The 14,243-nt window shown below is 39.4% G+C and overlaps 5 protein-coding genes and 1 long non-coding RNA gene across 6 annotated transcripts; 4 read left to right on the top strand and 2 right to left on the bottom strand.

Moving 5' to 3' along the window:
* Positions 1 to 2,437: 2,437 nt before the first annotated feature.
* On the top strand, positions 2,438 to 5,629 carry LOC120743631. The gene is made up of 3 exons (XR_005698247.1): positions 2,438 to 3,072; positions 4,384 to 4,913; positions 5,075 to 5,629. It is a non-coding gene; the product is annotated as an uncharacterized LOC120743631 (long non-coding RNA).
* LOC120743526 (hemoglobin embryonic subunit alpha-like) lies at positions 4,260 to 5,124 on the bottom strand. Its single transcript, XM_040047179.1, has 3 exons — positions 4,990 to 5,124; positions 4,694 to 4,901; positions 4,260 to 4,491 (listed from the first exon to the last, which is right to left on the bottom strand). Exons 1-3 carry the CDS (start codon positions 5,085 to 5,087, stop codon positions 4,363 to 4,365), a joined length of 435 nt encoding a protein of 144 aa, XP_039903113.1. The 5' UTR covers positions 5,088 to 5,124; the 3' UTR covers positions 4,260 to 4,362.
* Position 5,630: 1 nt separating the features above from the next.
* Positions 5,631 to 7,407, top strand: LOC120743605 (hemoglobin subunit beta-like). Its single transcript, XM_040047277.1, has 3 exons — positions 5,631 to 6,115; positions 6,723 to 6,945; positions 7,033 to 7,407. Exons 1-3 carry the CDS (start codon positions 6,000 to 6,002, stop codon positions 7,159 to 7,161), a joined length of 468 nt encoding a protein of 155 aa, XP_039903211.1. The 5' UTR covers positions 5,631 to 5,999; the 3' UTR covers positions 7,162 to 7,407.
* A 956-nt stretch (positions 7,408 to 8,363) lies between these two features.
* Positions 8,364 to 9,238, bottom strand: LOC120743560 (hemoglobin subunit alpha-B-like). The gene is made up of 3 exons (XM_040047220.1): positions 9,076 to 9,238; positions 8,748 to 8,955; positions 8,364 to 8,582 (listed from the first exon to the last, which is right to left on the bottom strand). The coding sequence occupies exons 1-3, from the start codon at positions 9,168 to 9,170 to the stop codon at positions 8,454 to 8,456; spliced, it is 432 nt and encodes a 143-aa protein (XP_039903154.1). The 5' UTR covers positions 9,171 to 9,238; the 3' UTR covers positions 8,364 to 8,453.
* Positions 9,239 to 9,910: 672 nt separating this feature from the next.
* On the top strand, positions 9,911 to 10,834 carry LOC120743472 (hemoglobin subunit beta-A). The gene is made up of 3 exons (XM_040047114.1): positions 9,911 to 10,081; positions 10,257 to 10,479; positions 10,592 to 10,834. The coding sequence occupies exons 1-3, from the start codon at positions 9,990 to 9,992 to the stop codon at positions 10,721 to 10,723; spliced, it is 447 nt and encodes a 148-aa protein (XP_039903048.1). The 5' UTR covers positions 9,911 to 9,989; the 3' UTR covers positions 10,724 to 10,834.
* A 338-nt stretch (positions 10,835 to 11,172) lies between these two features.
* LOC120743482 (hemoglobin cathodic subunit beta-like) lies at positions 11,173 to 13,309 on the top strand. Its single transcript, XM_040047121.1, has 3 exons — positions 11,173 to 11,947; positions 12,286 to 12,508; positions 12,600 to 13,309. The coding sequence occupies exons 1-3, from the start codon at positions 11,856 to 11,858 to the stop codon at positions 12,726 to 12,728; spliced, it is 444 nt and encodes a 147-aa protein (XP_039903055.1). The 5' UTR covers positions 11,173 to 11,855; the 3' UTR covers positions 12,729 to 13,309.
* Positions 13,310 to 14,243: the final 934 nt, after the last annotated feature.

The raw sequence follows: 14,243 nt of genomic DNA, 5'->3' as shown, positions 1-14,243 counted from the left end.
TTGCATATAGGACCCCACAAGTTCCACTAGAGGGAGTCCTAACGCAAACAACTGGGGCTGGTCTCTTTTGTTTTCTTGGCCTTTAAAATAAAAAAAAAATACAGTTTAATTGTGTTTTTCAGCTCTGAAAATCCTACGTGGTTTTGATGAAGTTATGAGTGCTCTGAAAAAAAAATCTATATAAAGAAAGACTTTCTGATAGTCTAAAAATATGATAATTTGCATTCAGTACTGGGATGTATTTTTAGTATCTTGGTATTCTTCTTGGTATAGTCCAACATCAAGTGTACATAACATTAATAATATGGCAGTATACTCAAGAGTTCATTCTGACTTGGGCAGAGAAAACACGTACAGTAATGTGTACAAAATTCTCTGTGACAGTATAGCTCAATATGGGCTAATGAGCTGCAGATTCTACATTTAAATTTTGGGCCTTTAAAGAGCCCCAAAATTCAAGATCTGAATCATCCAAACTTTGATGTTAAATTGTGCCCGTGCATATTCAAGGGATTGAGTAAAGGAGGCTCTTATTTTTGCTTTAAGGTATAAAGGCAGAAATTGGCTAAAGCACAGCTACACTGTGATGAAACAGGTTCATGAAAATATCTTTAAGATGCTTACTTAGGCAGAAGACTTATCAAAATGGGCAACATCTTACAGTGGGTCTATTTCAGTGGCCCTATGGAGCATAGCTAGTCAAATTACTGTCTGTAAGGCTTCTTCAGGCCTAGGAGTGAAACATAACTTTTATGCAGCCCTTCATCCATATAAGCACAGGCCACAGTTTCTAAGAACATAAGCATAACTCTATGATATTCCTTTAGTCCACACCAATTACTGTAGAAAACACCTATGAGAATGATATTATAAACAATGTTTGAGACGAGTAGCATTTAAGTGGATCAGTCGATTAAAAAAGATCTTACTCATTTGTTATTTTCTTTGAAAAATAACTCACTTTCAGAAAGTCCAGTCATGATTCTTTGCTCACAGTAGTATGTGAAAAAACCTAATCTGATCATAATAATAAAAAATTATGATCTTACTAGCACCAGAGAGAAACAAAATGAATTATGTGGCTTTATTTGGCTCTTAACTGTTCTTGCTCTTAACAAACATCCAAAAACAAGTAACTGCTTATTTAATTATAATTGATCCAGATGACTGATGTAACATGAAATCAATTATGGGTACAGTAATAAGGATAAATAGGACAAGTCAGGAATTAAAATACAGATGGATAACTGTGTTGGCTTTAATTGAGTTTGCAAAAGAGTTGCAAATATCCCACTGTCTTTAGTAAAAAATTCGAATTATTTACTCAGAATCTAAAAAATAAAAATAAAATCACAGAGTAATGGAAGATGCATTTAAGGAAAGACTGGTTTTAGATGATGGGATGTCATTACAGTGACCATCATATGCACCATTTCATATGATTAATAAGATCTGAAGCCTCGCATTATCTCTGTTTGATTTCGTTTTTGTGCTAATGATAAAAAAAGGAGGAGATATGGAGCTCTGCATTTATCAAGTCACCAGAAGGTTGATGACTTTTACGCACTGTGCGCCTCAGCACTCGGCCACTCTGCTCTGCACTTTACTTGCTCTGCCACAAAGTGACTCCTAAACACTTTTACTTTGCCGTATTTAACACTTACAGCTAATCGAGGAATATGTGGAAGGAACGAAATCTCACAAACTGTCGTACAACCAATTGTTTCACAAATGTTTGTAGAGGCAAACTGAATAGCTAGATGCTTGGTTTTATAAACATATGACAAAGACACTAAAAACACTCGAATTCAATGAGAACCAGCGCTTTTTGTCCATTTAGTGGATTATCAGAACGAGCGTGGGATGGTAAAATACGGAATGATGTTCTGGAATGATACACTGAGTTCTCACCCTAAGTATTTAGCAAAGCCGATCATATTTCGTATCTTCAATAATGCTGAAAGTGTGATTAAACAAAGCAGAACAAAACTGAAATAAGTAAAATAAATAATAAGTAAATAATATTTCTGCACGTGTGATGTGTATGTGAACTGTTTCACACATATTTCCGGTTTTGTACGATGGGATAGTTTGCAATAAGACAAGCCAAATATAAATGCGCCCCTGCTAAGCCATCGGTTTTATCAAAGGTCACACACCTGCATTTATCCAAACACAGTCACCAACGATTTTTAAAGGAGGGGTTCGCCCTTATATCTAAAACGTGTATCGGTTCTCCTTCAGCTGCCTCTCGCTGATCTTAGGTGTCAAGCTGTTTCCGGAGAGAGACACATGCGTAAAACGCGCGATTTTGGCGCTGTTAGTATATATAGTAGACTTTATTAAAAGCTAACTATATGGTTCTTTGTTGCCATCTGTTGTTATGTGGCACACTTAGTGTAATATAAACTTAAGGGTTAGACTTGAGAGTTGAGATGTGAGGTGAGGTGAGGTGGCGTGGCATGGTAATGAGTGTTACTATATTCGTGTTAATGACAGAAGGGGCATTTTTGCCCAACCTGCCAGGATAGTCAGGTTTGTACGCAACTTGTGTGGCTGACGCGATAGTCCTTAAAAAAACATTTAAAAAAACCACGTTTTGACTACATACTGAGTTAAAAGCTCTCCTAAAGATGTGGCTGTACATGTTTTCTTAATCATGCTTCTTATCAAGACCAAACTGCACAACCTGACAGGATACATTCAAATGTGCAAAGCACAAAACACATTGAGTTCGGATGCAAATTTACTTTCAATTCATTTTTTTTTTCAAAACTATGAGCTGTTTCCTATAAGAGCGGCCTGAAAACTGGAGGTTCTGACTCCCAATCTGTTTTCAACGCTCTGAACCACAAGTAACCCTACAGTCTGAGAGTGAAATTCTCTATTGTACTGTGTGGTCTTTGAGTTAAGAGGCCTGATTATACCTTGTATGTAATGCAAAGGGTTTTAATTCCCATTTTGGAATTAACAGGGAGCCAATGAAGAGAAGCCAGTATGGGTGAAAAATGCTCTCTCTTTCTACACCCTGCCAGTACTCCCGCTGCAGCGGATCAACTGAAGGCTTTTCAGGTAGTTTTCAAGACATCCTGGTTATAATGAATTAAAGTAGTCCTGCCTAGAAGTAATAAACGCATGAACTAATTTTTTAGTATCACTTTGAGACACGATGTTTCTAATTTTAGTGATATTCCGCAAATGGAAGAAAGCAGTCCTATATATTTGTTTAATGTGCCCATTGAAGGAAATATTCAGGTCAAAACAACTCCAAGACTCCTCAGTGTTACTGGAGGCCAAGGAAATGCCATTCAGAGTAAATATCTGATTAGACAACATATTTCTAAGATTACAATAGCCTCAGCTGAGTACAATAGCCTCTATTTTATATGAATTTAGAAGCAGAAAATTCGAGGTCACACAGGTCGTTATGTCTTTAAGAGATTCCTGCAATTTAACTAACTGTGTTATCTGACTTCATGGATAGATAAAGCAAAGCAGCACAGTACTATTAATACCTACAGCATCCTCTGATCTCTGTAATAAAATATCATGATCAACTCTATCAAACGCTACATTCATGTTTAGCAGGACAAGCACAGACATGAGTTCACTGTCTGAAGCCATAAGAAGATCATTTGTAGTCATCACTAAAGCTATGTCTGTACTGTGATGAGCTCTGAAACCTGACTGAAACTCTGAAACTGAAAGTATTAATTAATGGTAGGATGACAAAATTTGGGATAATAGGTCAAAGTTAAACTGGAGAAGCTTTCACTGGAACATTCTCTATTTATCTGAACAGACCTGTAAAAATACCTTCTGAGATGCAGCATCACCACCTTCCAAAAACATCGTATTAGCAGAGGGAATATTTTCTATTGTCAAACTGTATTCACAAAGTCTGTAAGCCTGTTTACCTCTTTACAGTTTTGGATCCAACATTGGTGCAGTCAGTGCCTTAAGGATGTAAGAATTAAATTTGGGAATTTGGCAATTAAATAATCACAGAAATTGAAGGAATTTGTCTGTTATGTACCTTTATAGTAATGACACAATTCCTCCTATGTCCTCACAGTAAAAAGTATTCTATATTTAAAATAGTGGAGTCAAAGTAGAAAGCAGCATGAAAATAAATACCATATATTAAGTAAAAAAAAGGCTTCTGCAGTTCTGAAACTGACCCTTTAACATGAGCTGAATGCTTTAACTTTGATGGTTCTTTACCTTAAACCCTCTATGTGCTCACAGTAAAAGACTATCTTCACCACACTAATGACCATGAGACTTTGACTGCATTCAATGTTTTATTAATAGTAGTAAGTATGAAAGCACATAAAGCAGTCCTCTGCTCCTGTGTGCAGTTTATCTGTATTTCTCTGACAGGGCGAGAGCCACAGCAGCCAGGAACTTGTCCACAGCCACATGGACCTCAGGGGTGAAGTCCTGGGGGAACATGGTGGACAGGACCACGAGGAGGTTGTGAGACAGAACCTGTGGAAAGATGATGATCACATTGAAATGAATGGACTTTTATTTATTTATTGGTAACCAGAGATCATCATTTCAGATCAACCAGCTACCCAAGGATCAAATGAAAGCTGAGTTAGATTTTAATTTCTGGTTGGATTAATGTTCACAACATGGACAAAAATTACATTGAGAAATGCTGTCCTGATTTAATAATGATCTGTACCTTGAAGTTAGCAGGGTCCACTCTCAGAGTGAAGGCGTGCAGCCCACTGAGGCTCAGAAGAGCTCCGGTCAGATCGTCCATTTTGCTGACAGCATCAGTAACTGCAGCCATCACGGTTGCTCCGTGCTTCTTCACCGGGGCAGAGCCGGGGCTCAGGTCCTTCCAGTGGGAGAAATAAATCTTGGTCTGAGGGTACACTGTCAGCATCCTGGATAAAAATGTAAGAGAACAAACCAGTGAGTAAGAGACTGAAATGCAGGAGCAGGTTTTTGTAGGCAGTGTGGGGCCATATTTACCTGGAGACAGCATCACAGCCGATTTGTTCCTCCTTGCCAGCCACTTTAGCCCAGAAGGCTTTGACTGTGTTCTTGTCCTTTGCAGAAAGACTGGTCATCTTGCCTGTTGTTGCTGTTCTGGTTGGAGTTGCTGTGTTCAGCTCAAACTGTGGAGGTTTTTATACACGAAACAGGAAATGCACACACCCGACCCACCTCACAGATAAGGTACTGGTGTTTGGACAGGTTCAAAATGATACGAAACACCTCCCATGAGATAAACAGACTACAAAATAAAATCTTCATAGAAGTTCAGGATAACTCATAACAAAGATATAAAACTATGCACTTGTATTTGAGAGCCAGTGAAATGTTTTGATGCGATCTATTGTTTGTTGTTCAGTGTTGTATCACAGTGGGTTGGAATGAAGAAACACCGATTCAAACTTTTGAAATTTTTAGCCATCGTGGTTTCATATTTGCCCATTTGTTTAATATCGGAGTCAAATGGGAAATACCTTTAACTAGTCGAAGTTTATAATAGAGTCTAGTTTTCTGCACAAGTTTCAAATTGAATTATTTGATTAAAAAAACAAACAAAATCATGTTTGCTTCAGAATTAATACATTTTGCCCCATTTTTTGCCTTATCACTTATTAAATCATACAACCAACACCATATACTTTTAATCTAATTAAAAAAAATTGCTACAGCTTTCCTTATCAGTGTTGGAAACCTTTGATTAAAAAAATTAATTTACATCTTTACAAAAACTTCTTTTTGATTCATTTTGATGGTGGAAATGAAACAGAACTGCAAAGCGTTACACAGAAGCGGCTTGACCGATGCATTATCTAACAGGGGTTATAAAAGTCTAAAAGCTGTTTTGTTACTTCTTTTTTAATACTCATTCAGCAAAGAAGTATTACAAGTCATCCCACTGCCCACCTCCACCCAGCTGCATATCTTTGGGTGGAGCAAAATGGCTCCTTTATAAGCTGCATGTGGTGACCTGCCGACCAAAGTAGGATATGCGCAACAGTCAACAAGGCAAAATGGTTGCATGGACAGACTTCGAGCGAGCCACAATCAAGGACATCTTCTCCAAGATCGACTATGAAGTCGTTGGCCCAGCAGCTATTTCCAGGTAAGATCATCGGCATAAAGCTGTTTTTATGTTTGTATGTAAATTTACAAATATAAGAGGGCACTGTTTGTGCATTAACATATACTTTTGTTTTAGAAATGTCCATCCATCCATCCATCTTCATCCGCTTTATCCGAGGCCGGGTCACGGGGGCAGCAGCCTAAGCAAAGAGGCCCAGACCTCCCTCTCCCCAGCCACCTCCTCCAGCTTATCCGGGGGAATACCAAGGCGTTCCCAGGCCAGCCGAGAGATATAATCTCTCCAGCGTGTCCTGGGTCTGCCCCGGGGCCTCCTCCCGGTGGGACATGCCTGGAACACCTCACCCAGGAGGCGCCCAGGGGGCATCCTTGTCAGATGCCCGAACCACCTCAGCTGGCTCCTTTCGATGTGGAGCAGCAGCTGCTCTACTCTGAGCCCCCTCCCGGATGGCCGAACTTCTCACCCTATCTCTAAGGGAGAGGCCAGCCACCCTTCGGAGGAAGCTCATTTCTGCCGCTTGTATCCACGATCTCGTTCTTTCGGTCACTACCCACAGCTCGTGGCCATAGGTGAGGGTAGGGACGTAGATTTAGAAATGTGATTTATTCAAATGTTCTTGTTTCCTCAGGTTTTTGATTGTCTACCCTTGGACTCAGAGGTATTTCGCTGGCTTTGGAAACCTCTACAATGCTGCTGCCATCACATCAAATCCAAAAGTTGCTGCTCACGGAAAGGTTGTAATGCAAGGTCTGGAAAAAGCTGTGAAGAACATGGACAACATCAAGGCCAAATTTACAGAGCTGAGCACGCTGCACTCTGAGAAACTGCAGGTGGACCCTAACAATTTCATGGTAGGCAATGCAGAAATGATGGTACTGCATCCCAAGTAGTGTGTATGTGTTGATGATTTATTTCATGCATGTTGTGTTGTCCTGCAGCTTCTGGGTGACTGCCTGGCCATTGTGGTTGCTGCTCAGTTGGGTAAAGACTTCACTCCTGAGGTCCATGCAGCTTTTCAGAAGTTCCTGGCAGTGGTGGTGTCCTCCCTGAGGAGGCAGTACTACTAGAGAGCTGCAGAGGACCATCACATGTTCTGTTTTTAAATCATGTTTTAATGAGGTTTAAATAAAGAAATCTGTACTGCTCAAGCTATGTATTTTTTTGCTATAGTATGCGTGAGCTCATTTATAGTGTTGGGGGAAAGTCCACACACACAAACGCAGACATTTTTCAAGAACTAGAAAATAAATCACTATTAAAATGTCACTGTTCTGAAAGAGACAGTAGTTTAAGATGCAAATGACTTTGAATTTAAAAAAATATATATAGCATGATAAAACGTTTCTGTTTTTCCTCTTTCATTTGGTAAACCAACAAATTTGGCAAAAACGACTCGATTTGGCAGCTTCCCTTCGCGGTGTCAGCCGAATTCTCGCTTTCAATAAGGTTCAGTGTCGTTCAGCTTTGACTACGTTGTTCTGTGTCATAAATTGGCATAAACCACAGAAACAAAAAAATACTCAAAGTATTGTATGCACAAGTTTTGGACCGGTGGGTCAGCGGTCAGCGCTTTGGGAGGAGAACTGCTTGTGACGCATGTGCTTGCCCACCTTACAATTGCAGGTCAAGGCAGATGAAATACAGGCTACTGTGTGCACAGGTAATGGTGGTGGTGGTCTGTTTATGTCCGTGTGTGACTTGTACCCATGCCCCGATAATTGAATTTCAGCGTCTCACTCAGACCGCCGAGAGTGCCCAGTGTGCATGTCCAAACTCATACTCATGCTGAACACAAGCTACACCATTAAAAACAGTCTAAATGTGTGACTTGTAGTCGCTGTTTCTGAATGGTCTGTCACTGGTCATTTAAACACATCTGTGACTTGTATGAGTTTTGGCTGTATGGCGGTGCGACGTTGGCGCGCAGTCTAGATTTTGATACCTGTTCGCTGAACCATCTGAGAAACCAGTCACTGGTGATGTGATCCAAGTATGATATACGGAAAGCATGTATTGTTTTGGTTATTGCATGTTAGATGGACTATGGGGTCTTTGTGGCCACAGAGACTTTGTTCTGATGTTTGAAAACGAGCATACAGTGTAAAGGGAATCGAAGTTGTGGCAAATGACGTGCCAGAATTAAAAAACACACTTAAAACATGGCTTATTTTTTCATACTGTGTGTGGTTTTTTTCATCTGTGTTGTAACCTGTGGAAATGAGCGTATTCTTCTCTACAAAAGCCTAAATAAATGGACACATAGACATTCTTATGTTTGTGAATTTTATTGAACAAGCCCCCACATATGATGAGGGTTGCTGACATTCATGCCACACGTTGGTAGCTTCTGTCTTGATGTTTAGCGGTATCTCTCGGACAGAGCCCAGGCGAGGTTATTGAAGAACTTGTCCATGGAGACGTGAACCTCCGGGGTGAATTCCGCAGGGAAGTACATGCCCAGGACCAAGATCATGTTGTGAGTGAGGATCTGTGTTTGTGACAGAAACAGCAGATTAGATTATATCAGGCACTGAAGACATCCCTACATTCACTTAGTTTTTTAGTTTTTTAACGCTCACAATCTAAACTAAAGTACGTGCACAAATAATCATTATAATTTCTGGCAGGTTTAAAGGTCGCAATATTTTGTTACCTTGAAGTTGGCAGGATCCACGCGGAGCTGGCTGGCATGCAGCTCACTGAGCTTGCAAAGGTGGTTGGTAAGATCATCAATGTTCTTGACAGCTTTTCCCACAGCTGCCATGATGGTTGCACCATGCTTCTTCACCTGCGGACTGTTAGGGCTCAGGTCGCCCCAGTGAGAAAAGTAGATCTTGGTCTGAGGATAAGCAACGAGCATCCTGTAAAATACAGCAGAAGGAAATATGAGGAAGTTACAAAAAAAGCAAAGAAAAAAAAGAAAGAAAAACCCACCCTCTTAAAAAAGCCTGTGTCATCCCTACTTTAAAATGAGATCTTACCTGCCCAGAGCTTCTCCACCCATCTCGGCGCCCTTTGACTCGACTTTGGCCCAGAAGCTCTTCACCACGGTCTTGTCTTTCGAAGAGAGACTCATGACTGCCTTTGAATTTTCGGGATGCAAGGAAAAATGCTGATCAAAAAATGCTGCTTGGTTGGATCTGTCAGTGCGTCTTTATGTCGACCCAAATGGTGCCACGCCCAAGTATCAAATCCAGAATGCATGTCTGATAAGCAAACTGCTTATCAGACAATTACGTGATATCACGTAATTGACGCAATTGACAATTAAAAAAAAGAAAAAGAAAAACTGAATGGCTGCACTGCACGAAAATCTTTAAACAACTGGCGAATAGATTTTATGCAAAAAGAAATATGCTCTAAGCAAAAATGGCATTAAACATAAATCATAATTTAAAGGCTGCACTGTTAGTCAGAGTTTGATATTTTAAAAATAAAAACACGTTGTTTTATAGCCAACAAGGAGCACAAACACCCTCCTAAAGTTAAGAGAGCACATATCCTTTTGGATAAATAAACTGTATGATATCTTAGCTTATTTAAAAGCAGGTGTTAAAAAGCTGGTATTACTGATATTACTGGTCCAATTTTGTGTGTTTTGACTGACTAATAGTATGGATTATTTGTAGCTGAGTAATTTTAAGTGACAGCAATATCTGAGCCAAATGACGTTATCTATCCGGTTGGCACTGACCGTTGCCCAAATTTGCTTTACGCAAAACACACGTCATTAAACAGGCGGACGCAGATCATCCAATCAGATGCTTCGATGACTGAAGGAGGGGGCGCGGGGTAAACGAATAAAAACGGGAATCTCACGTAAATTATTCACAAGCAGATTTGTGAGAACTTGTGAGAACCTGTTCGTGAACTAGGAGACTTGCACCCCGTCAAAATGGTCGAGTGGACAGATGCTGAGCGCAGTGCCATCATAAGCCTGTGGGGAAAGATTGATGTGGGGGAAATCGGTGCCCAGGCCCTCTCCAGGTAACCTGCAGCTCATCGCAATTCAGAAACATGGTCGTTTGTTATGCAACTTTTTTTACTATAATGTTGAAACTTGGCTGAAGCGAATATATCAACACGTTTCTTTGTGTATGTAGAAGCACTTATTAATGCTATATGCACTAAAATTAATATTGTTTCTCTGGTTTTATTTCAGGCTTCTGGTTGTGTACCCCTGGGGTCAGAGATACTTCCAAGCCTTTGGAGACCTGTCCACCAATGCCGCCATTATGGGAAACCCCAAAGTGGCACAGCACGGAAGGACCGTGATGGGTGGTCTGGAAAATGCTGTGAAGAACTTGGACAACATCAAGCAGACCTACGCCAAACTGAGCGTTATGCACTCCGAGAAACTCCATGTGGATCCCGATAACTTCAGGGTATGTCCCCACGAGCACCCAGAGACAATCATCACACATGGACCTGAAAAAAGGTTAGCTAATTAGTTTGTGTTTATTAACTCTGTTAAGCATTTTCTTTCTCTCATTTTAGGTGCTCGCTGAATGCATCAGCCTGTGCGTTGCCGCTAAGTTTGGTCCCAGCGTCTTCACCGCTGAGGTCCAGGAAGCCTGGCAGAAGTTTTTGTCCGTGGTCGTTTCTGCCCTGGGTAGACAGTACCACTAAATTTCTGGAGTGCCAGTTCATCAAAAAAAGATGTGCAACAGTCATATAAGTGACATCATATCTTTTTGACTCTGTTGCCAGATGCACCAATAAATAAAACCTCAAATCATACTCATTCTCTGTGCGATCATTTGACTTATTCTTTTAACCGACAATACAACATCAAGAAGGAGATCTCGGACAGTCAATAATCCTCAATAGAAGTCGCCTATATGTTTGAGTATAATATAAATATTACAAGTATGCCTCACCGATAATCCGTTTCGTGACTTTTTCCTTTACTGTTAAGTTTTGCTTTTTGTATAAAAAAAAAAAGGGTGAAAGGGATCCAAAGTTGTTGTTCTCTGGCTTCATGGGAAGTATTGTTGATGTAAGTGAAGTGTTCCATAATGCAAAGAAGAACATCAGCTATCAGGCATTTTACGCATATTTAAAGGTAGAGCGTTAACAACCAGTCAATCTGCGAGCTCAGAAAAAAGTATTTCTTCTTTAGTGCAGAAAATTCGTTTATAACCTCGACCCAACATAACACAAGAACACCACCAGGCGTATAGCGGCAACATTATAAAAACTCTATGCTTTTTTTTTTTATTTTTTTTTTTTAAACGCCTTGAATGAAATTCAAAAATGACTGAAGGATATAAGTACTGTCGCGATCGGACGGGCCATAATCCTGATTGAGCTGATCAGTTTTTAAAACAAATTTAATTGAATGGGGTAATTTAAGGCCAAGAAATAAACTTTCATACGTTTCTGATATGAAGTGGACCCGCGGATCATTTATTTGGGTGGGGAAAGCCTGAATGTTCAGATAATGATAGCATGGCATAATCTAAGTTCATCAGCTGTTGGAAAATTACTTGATACAACAGGATGGGGAGGTGGTTATGTTTACGTGAGGATATTTTGATGCCATGCCATACCATCTCTGGGCATTTCCATTGTGTTTTGCAGTGATAGTTGACACGTAGTCTGTGTAGCTCAGACTCATCCGTCCGCTTTTAGTGTGCTGGAAATATAGGACCCTCATAACCATCTGCTGGTTCATTTTTGCCAGTCATTAAGCGGAAAAGCTGATCACTCAGCAGCTCAGAGTGCGGAAGTAAAACTGTTTATTCAATTCGCTCAGGTCATGGTTAAGTGGACGGAACTGGAGCGCAGCACTGTGAAAGCTATCTGGGAAAAAATTGATATCGATGAGATTGGGTCACAAATTTGGGCAAGGTAGGTGATTGTGAAAGTTTTACTGTTCAAGAACGGATTGTAAAAAAATCCTAAAAACGGAAAAAATATTCTGGCAATTTTCTCTCAATACATTATTATTATTATTGCTATTTAATTAGTTGATGGGTATTTCGTAATAGTAAAATTCAATGCCTGGTTTAAAAAGAAATAAATAAAGAAAAAACGATCGTGAAAAAATATTATTTTTTAAATATTCCATTGTTTAAGGGTACGTTGTATATTTAGGGATTTTTTCTCCAGTTAGTTCAGATTTACCTGTTTATCACGTGGTATCGTTTATGCTAATTAACCTGTACCACTGACTGTTGCATTGTCAGAGTCTTGATAGTCTACCCCTGGACTGAGCGATATTTTGGTTCTTTTGGAGATCTCTTCACCATCACTGCTATTTTGAAAAACGACAAAGTGGCGGCTCATGGAAGGATGGTGCTGAAGGCTCTGGACAAAGCAGTGAACAACATGGACAACATGAAACGGACGTATGCTGATCTGAGCCGGTTGCATTTTCAGAAACTCGAAGTGGACCCTGATAGCTTCAGGGTAAGCAACACTTTTCCTCAAACCCACGTGAAAAAAATACGTGACTTTTTGCACTTGTAGATTTTCATGGTGTTTTCTCTTTTTTTCACAGCTGTTGGCAGACTGTATCACTATCACAATCGCATGCAAACTCAAGTCAGCCCTGAGCCCCCAGAGTCAAGCTATCTGGCAGAAGTTTATATCTGCTGTGGTCGACGCTATGAGCAGTCAGTACTGCTGAAAAGAACCCATTTGGAGATAATACAACTTAAAGAAAAAAACAAAACAAAAAACGTGTGTTAGCCCTGATATAAGTTTGACATGAGTGCATTTCAGTTTGTTTTTTATCAGTTGGAGCTTGAGTTTGGTGAGTCTCATACTGAAGACAGTTACTAAAGACAAAACTGAAGTCAAAGAGACCCCAACACACACAAGCAGCAAGTGAAAGTAGTCTGACAGAGCTAAAGGAGGAAACAGCATTTAGTGACTTTCATGGGTTCCAGATTTCAGACAGTTAAGAACTTGTCATGGACTGAAAGTTGTTGTTTTTTTTCCAACTCTGTGAAAAATTAATAAAACATAAAAACTATTTTTATAGTTAATATTATGTCACATTTTCAAATTACTGTGAGCCTCTGAATATGGGGAACTGTATTAATGGCTATAATTCCTAAAATTAATACCGTACCTTTGCTAAACCACCTGAAATAATGCTGAAAGTCTTTCCATCAATCACACATTCATTGTTACATCTGCCAAACAGGTTATGTTTTTGGTAGTGTTTGCACATGTGTCATTCTGTCAGTAAACAAATGAGCTCAACCAGTCTTTAATGAATTCTGATAAAACTTTTTAGGGATGGGTCATGTTGACACAATTTGGTTAATGTCCACAGCGGTCTTCACAGTCAACTAAACAATTTACTTGAGGTCTGTTGCAGGGAAGGCCCAGCTTATTTCATAGAGATAATGCCCTAATGACATTCTGCAACAATCTCCTCGCTGCAGTCTACACCTGTCGTACATTAAAAACATTTGATACACTAAGAAATGAAAAACATTATAAAGGAAGCCCAGAAGCTAGTAAGGCTGCTGAAATCTTATATCAAGCAAAAATGGAAAATATATCTGCTTCATTTGCAAAAGGCTTAAATGCTGTTGCTAAAAGATACACTGATAATACACTGATAAGCATGCCACAATCCGATATTTACTCAAATACTGCTGGCTTCAATTCTGACATAGTATATGTATTTTAAACTAATAAAGAAAGCTCACTCTCAACATTTGATACGTTGCTTTATACAGTGCTCAGTTAAATCTAGACTAAATGATTTGCAAGTCATTTTATTATACTTTTATAAACATATTATACAGTGGACACAATATGTTTTTCTTTTTTCAAACTAAGTGTAAAGGATCTGCTTACAATAAACTTAGTGTAGGCAGATCTTGTGTCTGCAGAGCAGAGGGCAGGTTTGTCTCCAATGAACTGACTTAGTAATGAAGGTCCAAAGAAAATGCAGTATGTGCTGAGGGAGGTAATATATAATTAATAGTATTGGCATTGTCATTTCACAGCATTTTAAGGGAAATTTTGAATCAACAAGTGTAACTGCAGTTAATGAGAGGAGAAAAAACATGGCTGAAAATCAAGTTTAATTGTCTTGATAGAAAAATATATGGGTCACAGTTGCATTGTTGAAAACAACCATCCCAAATTTGAATGCCTATTTGTTTGAATTTGTAAAACAGAC

This window comes from Simochromis diagramma, unplaced genomic scaffold, assembly GCF_900408965.1.
Source record: "Simochromis diagramma unplaced genomic scaffold, fSimDia1.1 OVJJ01000321.1, whole genome shotgun sequence".
In the NCBI taxonomy this organism is placed as follows: domain Eukaryota; kingdom Metazoa; phylum Chordata; class Actinopteri; order Cichliformes; family Cichlidae; genus Simochromis; species Simochromis diagramma.
The sequence above is the reverse complement of the archived record's forward strand: the minus strand, read 5'-3'. Positions and strand labels throughout refer to the sequence as shown.

Bases quoted from the DNA above. Each gene is read 5' to 3' on its own strand.
- LOC120743605 (XM_040047277.1), top strand. From the start codon at position 6,000: ATGCGCAACAGTCAACAAGGCAAAATGGTTGCATGGACAGACTTCGAG. The intron at 6,116-6,722 runs GTAAGATCATCG...TTGTTTCCTCAG, and splicing joins GGCCCAGCAGCTATTTCCAG to GTTTTTGATTGTCTACCCTT. The intron at 6,946-7,032 runs GTAGGCAATGCA...GTTGTCCTGCAG, and splicing joins TGGACCCTAACAATTTCATG to CTTCTGGGTGACTGCCTGGC.
- LOC120743526 (XM_040047179.1), bottom strand. From the start codon at position 5,087: ATGACCAGTCTTTCTGCAAAGGACAAGAACACAGTCAAAGCCTTCTGG. The intron at 4,902-4,989 runs GTAAATATGGCC...ATTTTTATCCAG, and splicing joins GGCTGTGATGCTGTCTCCAG to GATGCTGACAGTGTACCCTC. The intron at 4,492-4,693 runs GTACAGATCATT...ATCTTTCCACAG, and splicing joins TGGACCCTGCTAACTTCAAG to GTTCTGTCTCACAACCTCCT.
- LOC120743482 (XM_040047121.1), top strand. From the start codon at position 11,856: ATGGTTAAGTGGACGGAACTGGAGCGCAGCACTGTGAAAGCTATCTGG. The intron at 11,948-12,285 runs GTAGGTGATTGT...TTGCATTGTCAG, and splicing joins GGGTCACAAATTTGGGCAAG to AGTCTTGATAGTCTACCCCT. The intron at 12,509-12,599 runs GTAAGCAACACT...TTTTTTTCACAG, and splicing joins TGGACCCTGATAGCTTCAGG to CTGTTGGCAGACTGTATCAC.
- LOC120743560 (XM_040047220.1), bottom strand. From the start codon at position 9,170: ATGAGTCTCTCTTCGAAAGACAAGACCGTGGTGAAGAGCTTCTGGGCC. The intron at 8,956-9,075 runs GTAAGATCTCAT...TGTATTTTACAG, and splicing joins GGTGGAGAAGCTCTGGGCAG to GATGCTCGTTGCTTATCCTC. The intron at 8,583-8,747 runs GTAACAAAATAT...TCACAAACACAG, and splicing joins TGGATCCTGCCAACTTCAAG to ATCCTCACTCACAACATGAT.
- LOC120743472 (XM_040047114.1), top strand. From the start codon at position 9,990: ATGGTCGAGTGGACAGATGCTGAGCGCAGTGCCATCATAAGCCTGTGG. The intron at 10,082-10,256 runs GTAACCTGCAGC...GTTTTATTTCAG, and splicing joins GGTGCCCAGGCCCTCTCCAG to GCTTCTGGTTGTGTACCCCT. The intron at 10,480-10,591 runs GTATGTCCCCAC...CTCTCATTTTAG, and splicing joins TGGATCCCGATAACTTCAGG to GTGCTCGCTGAATGCATCAG.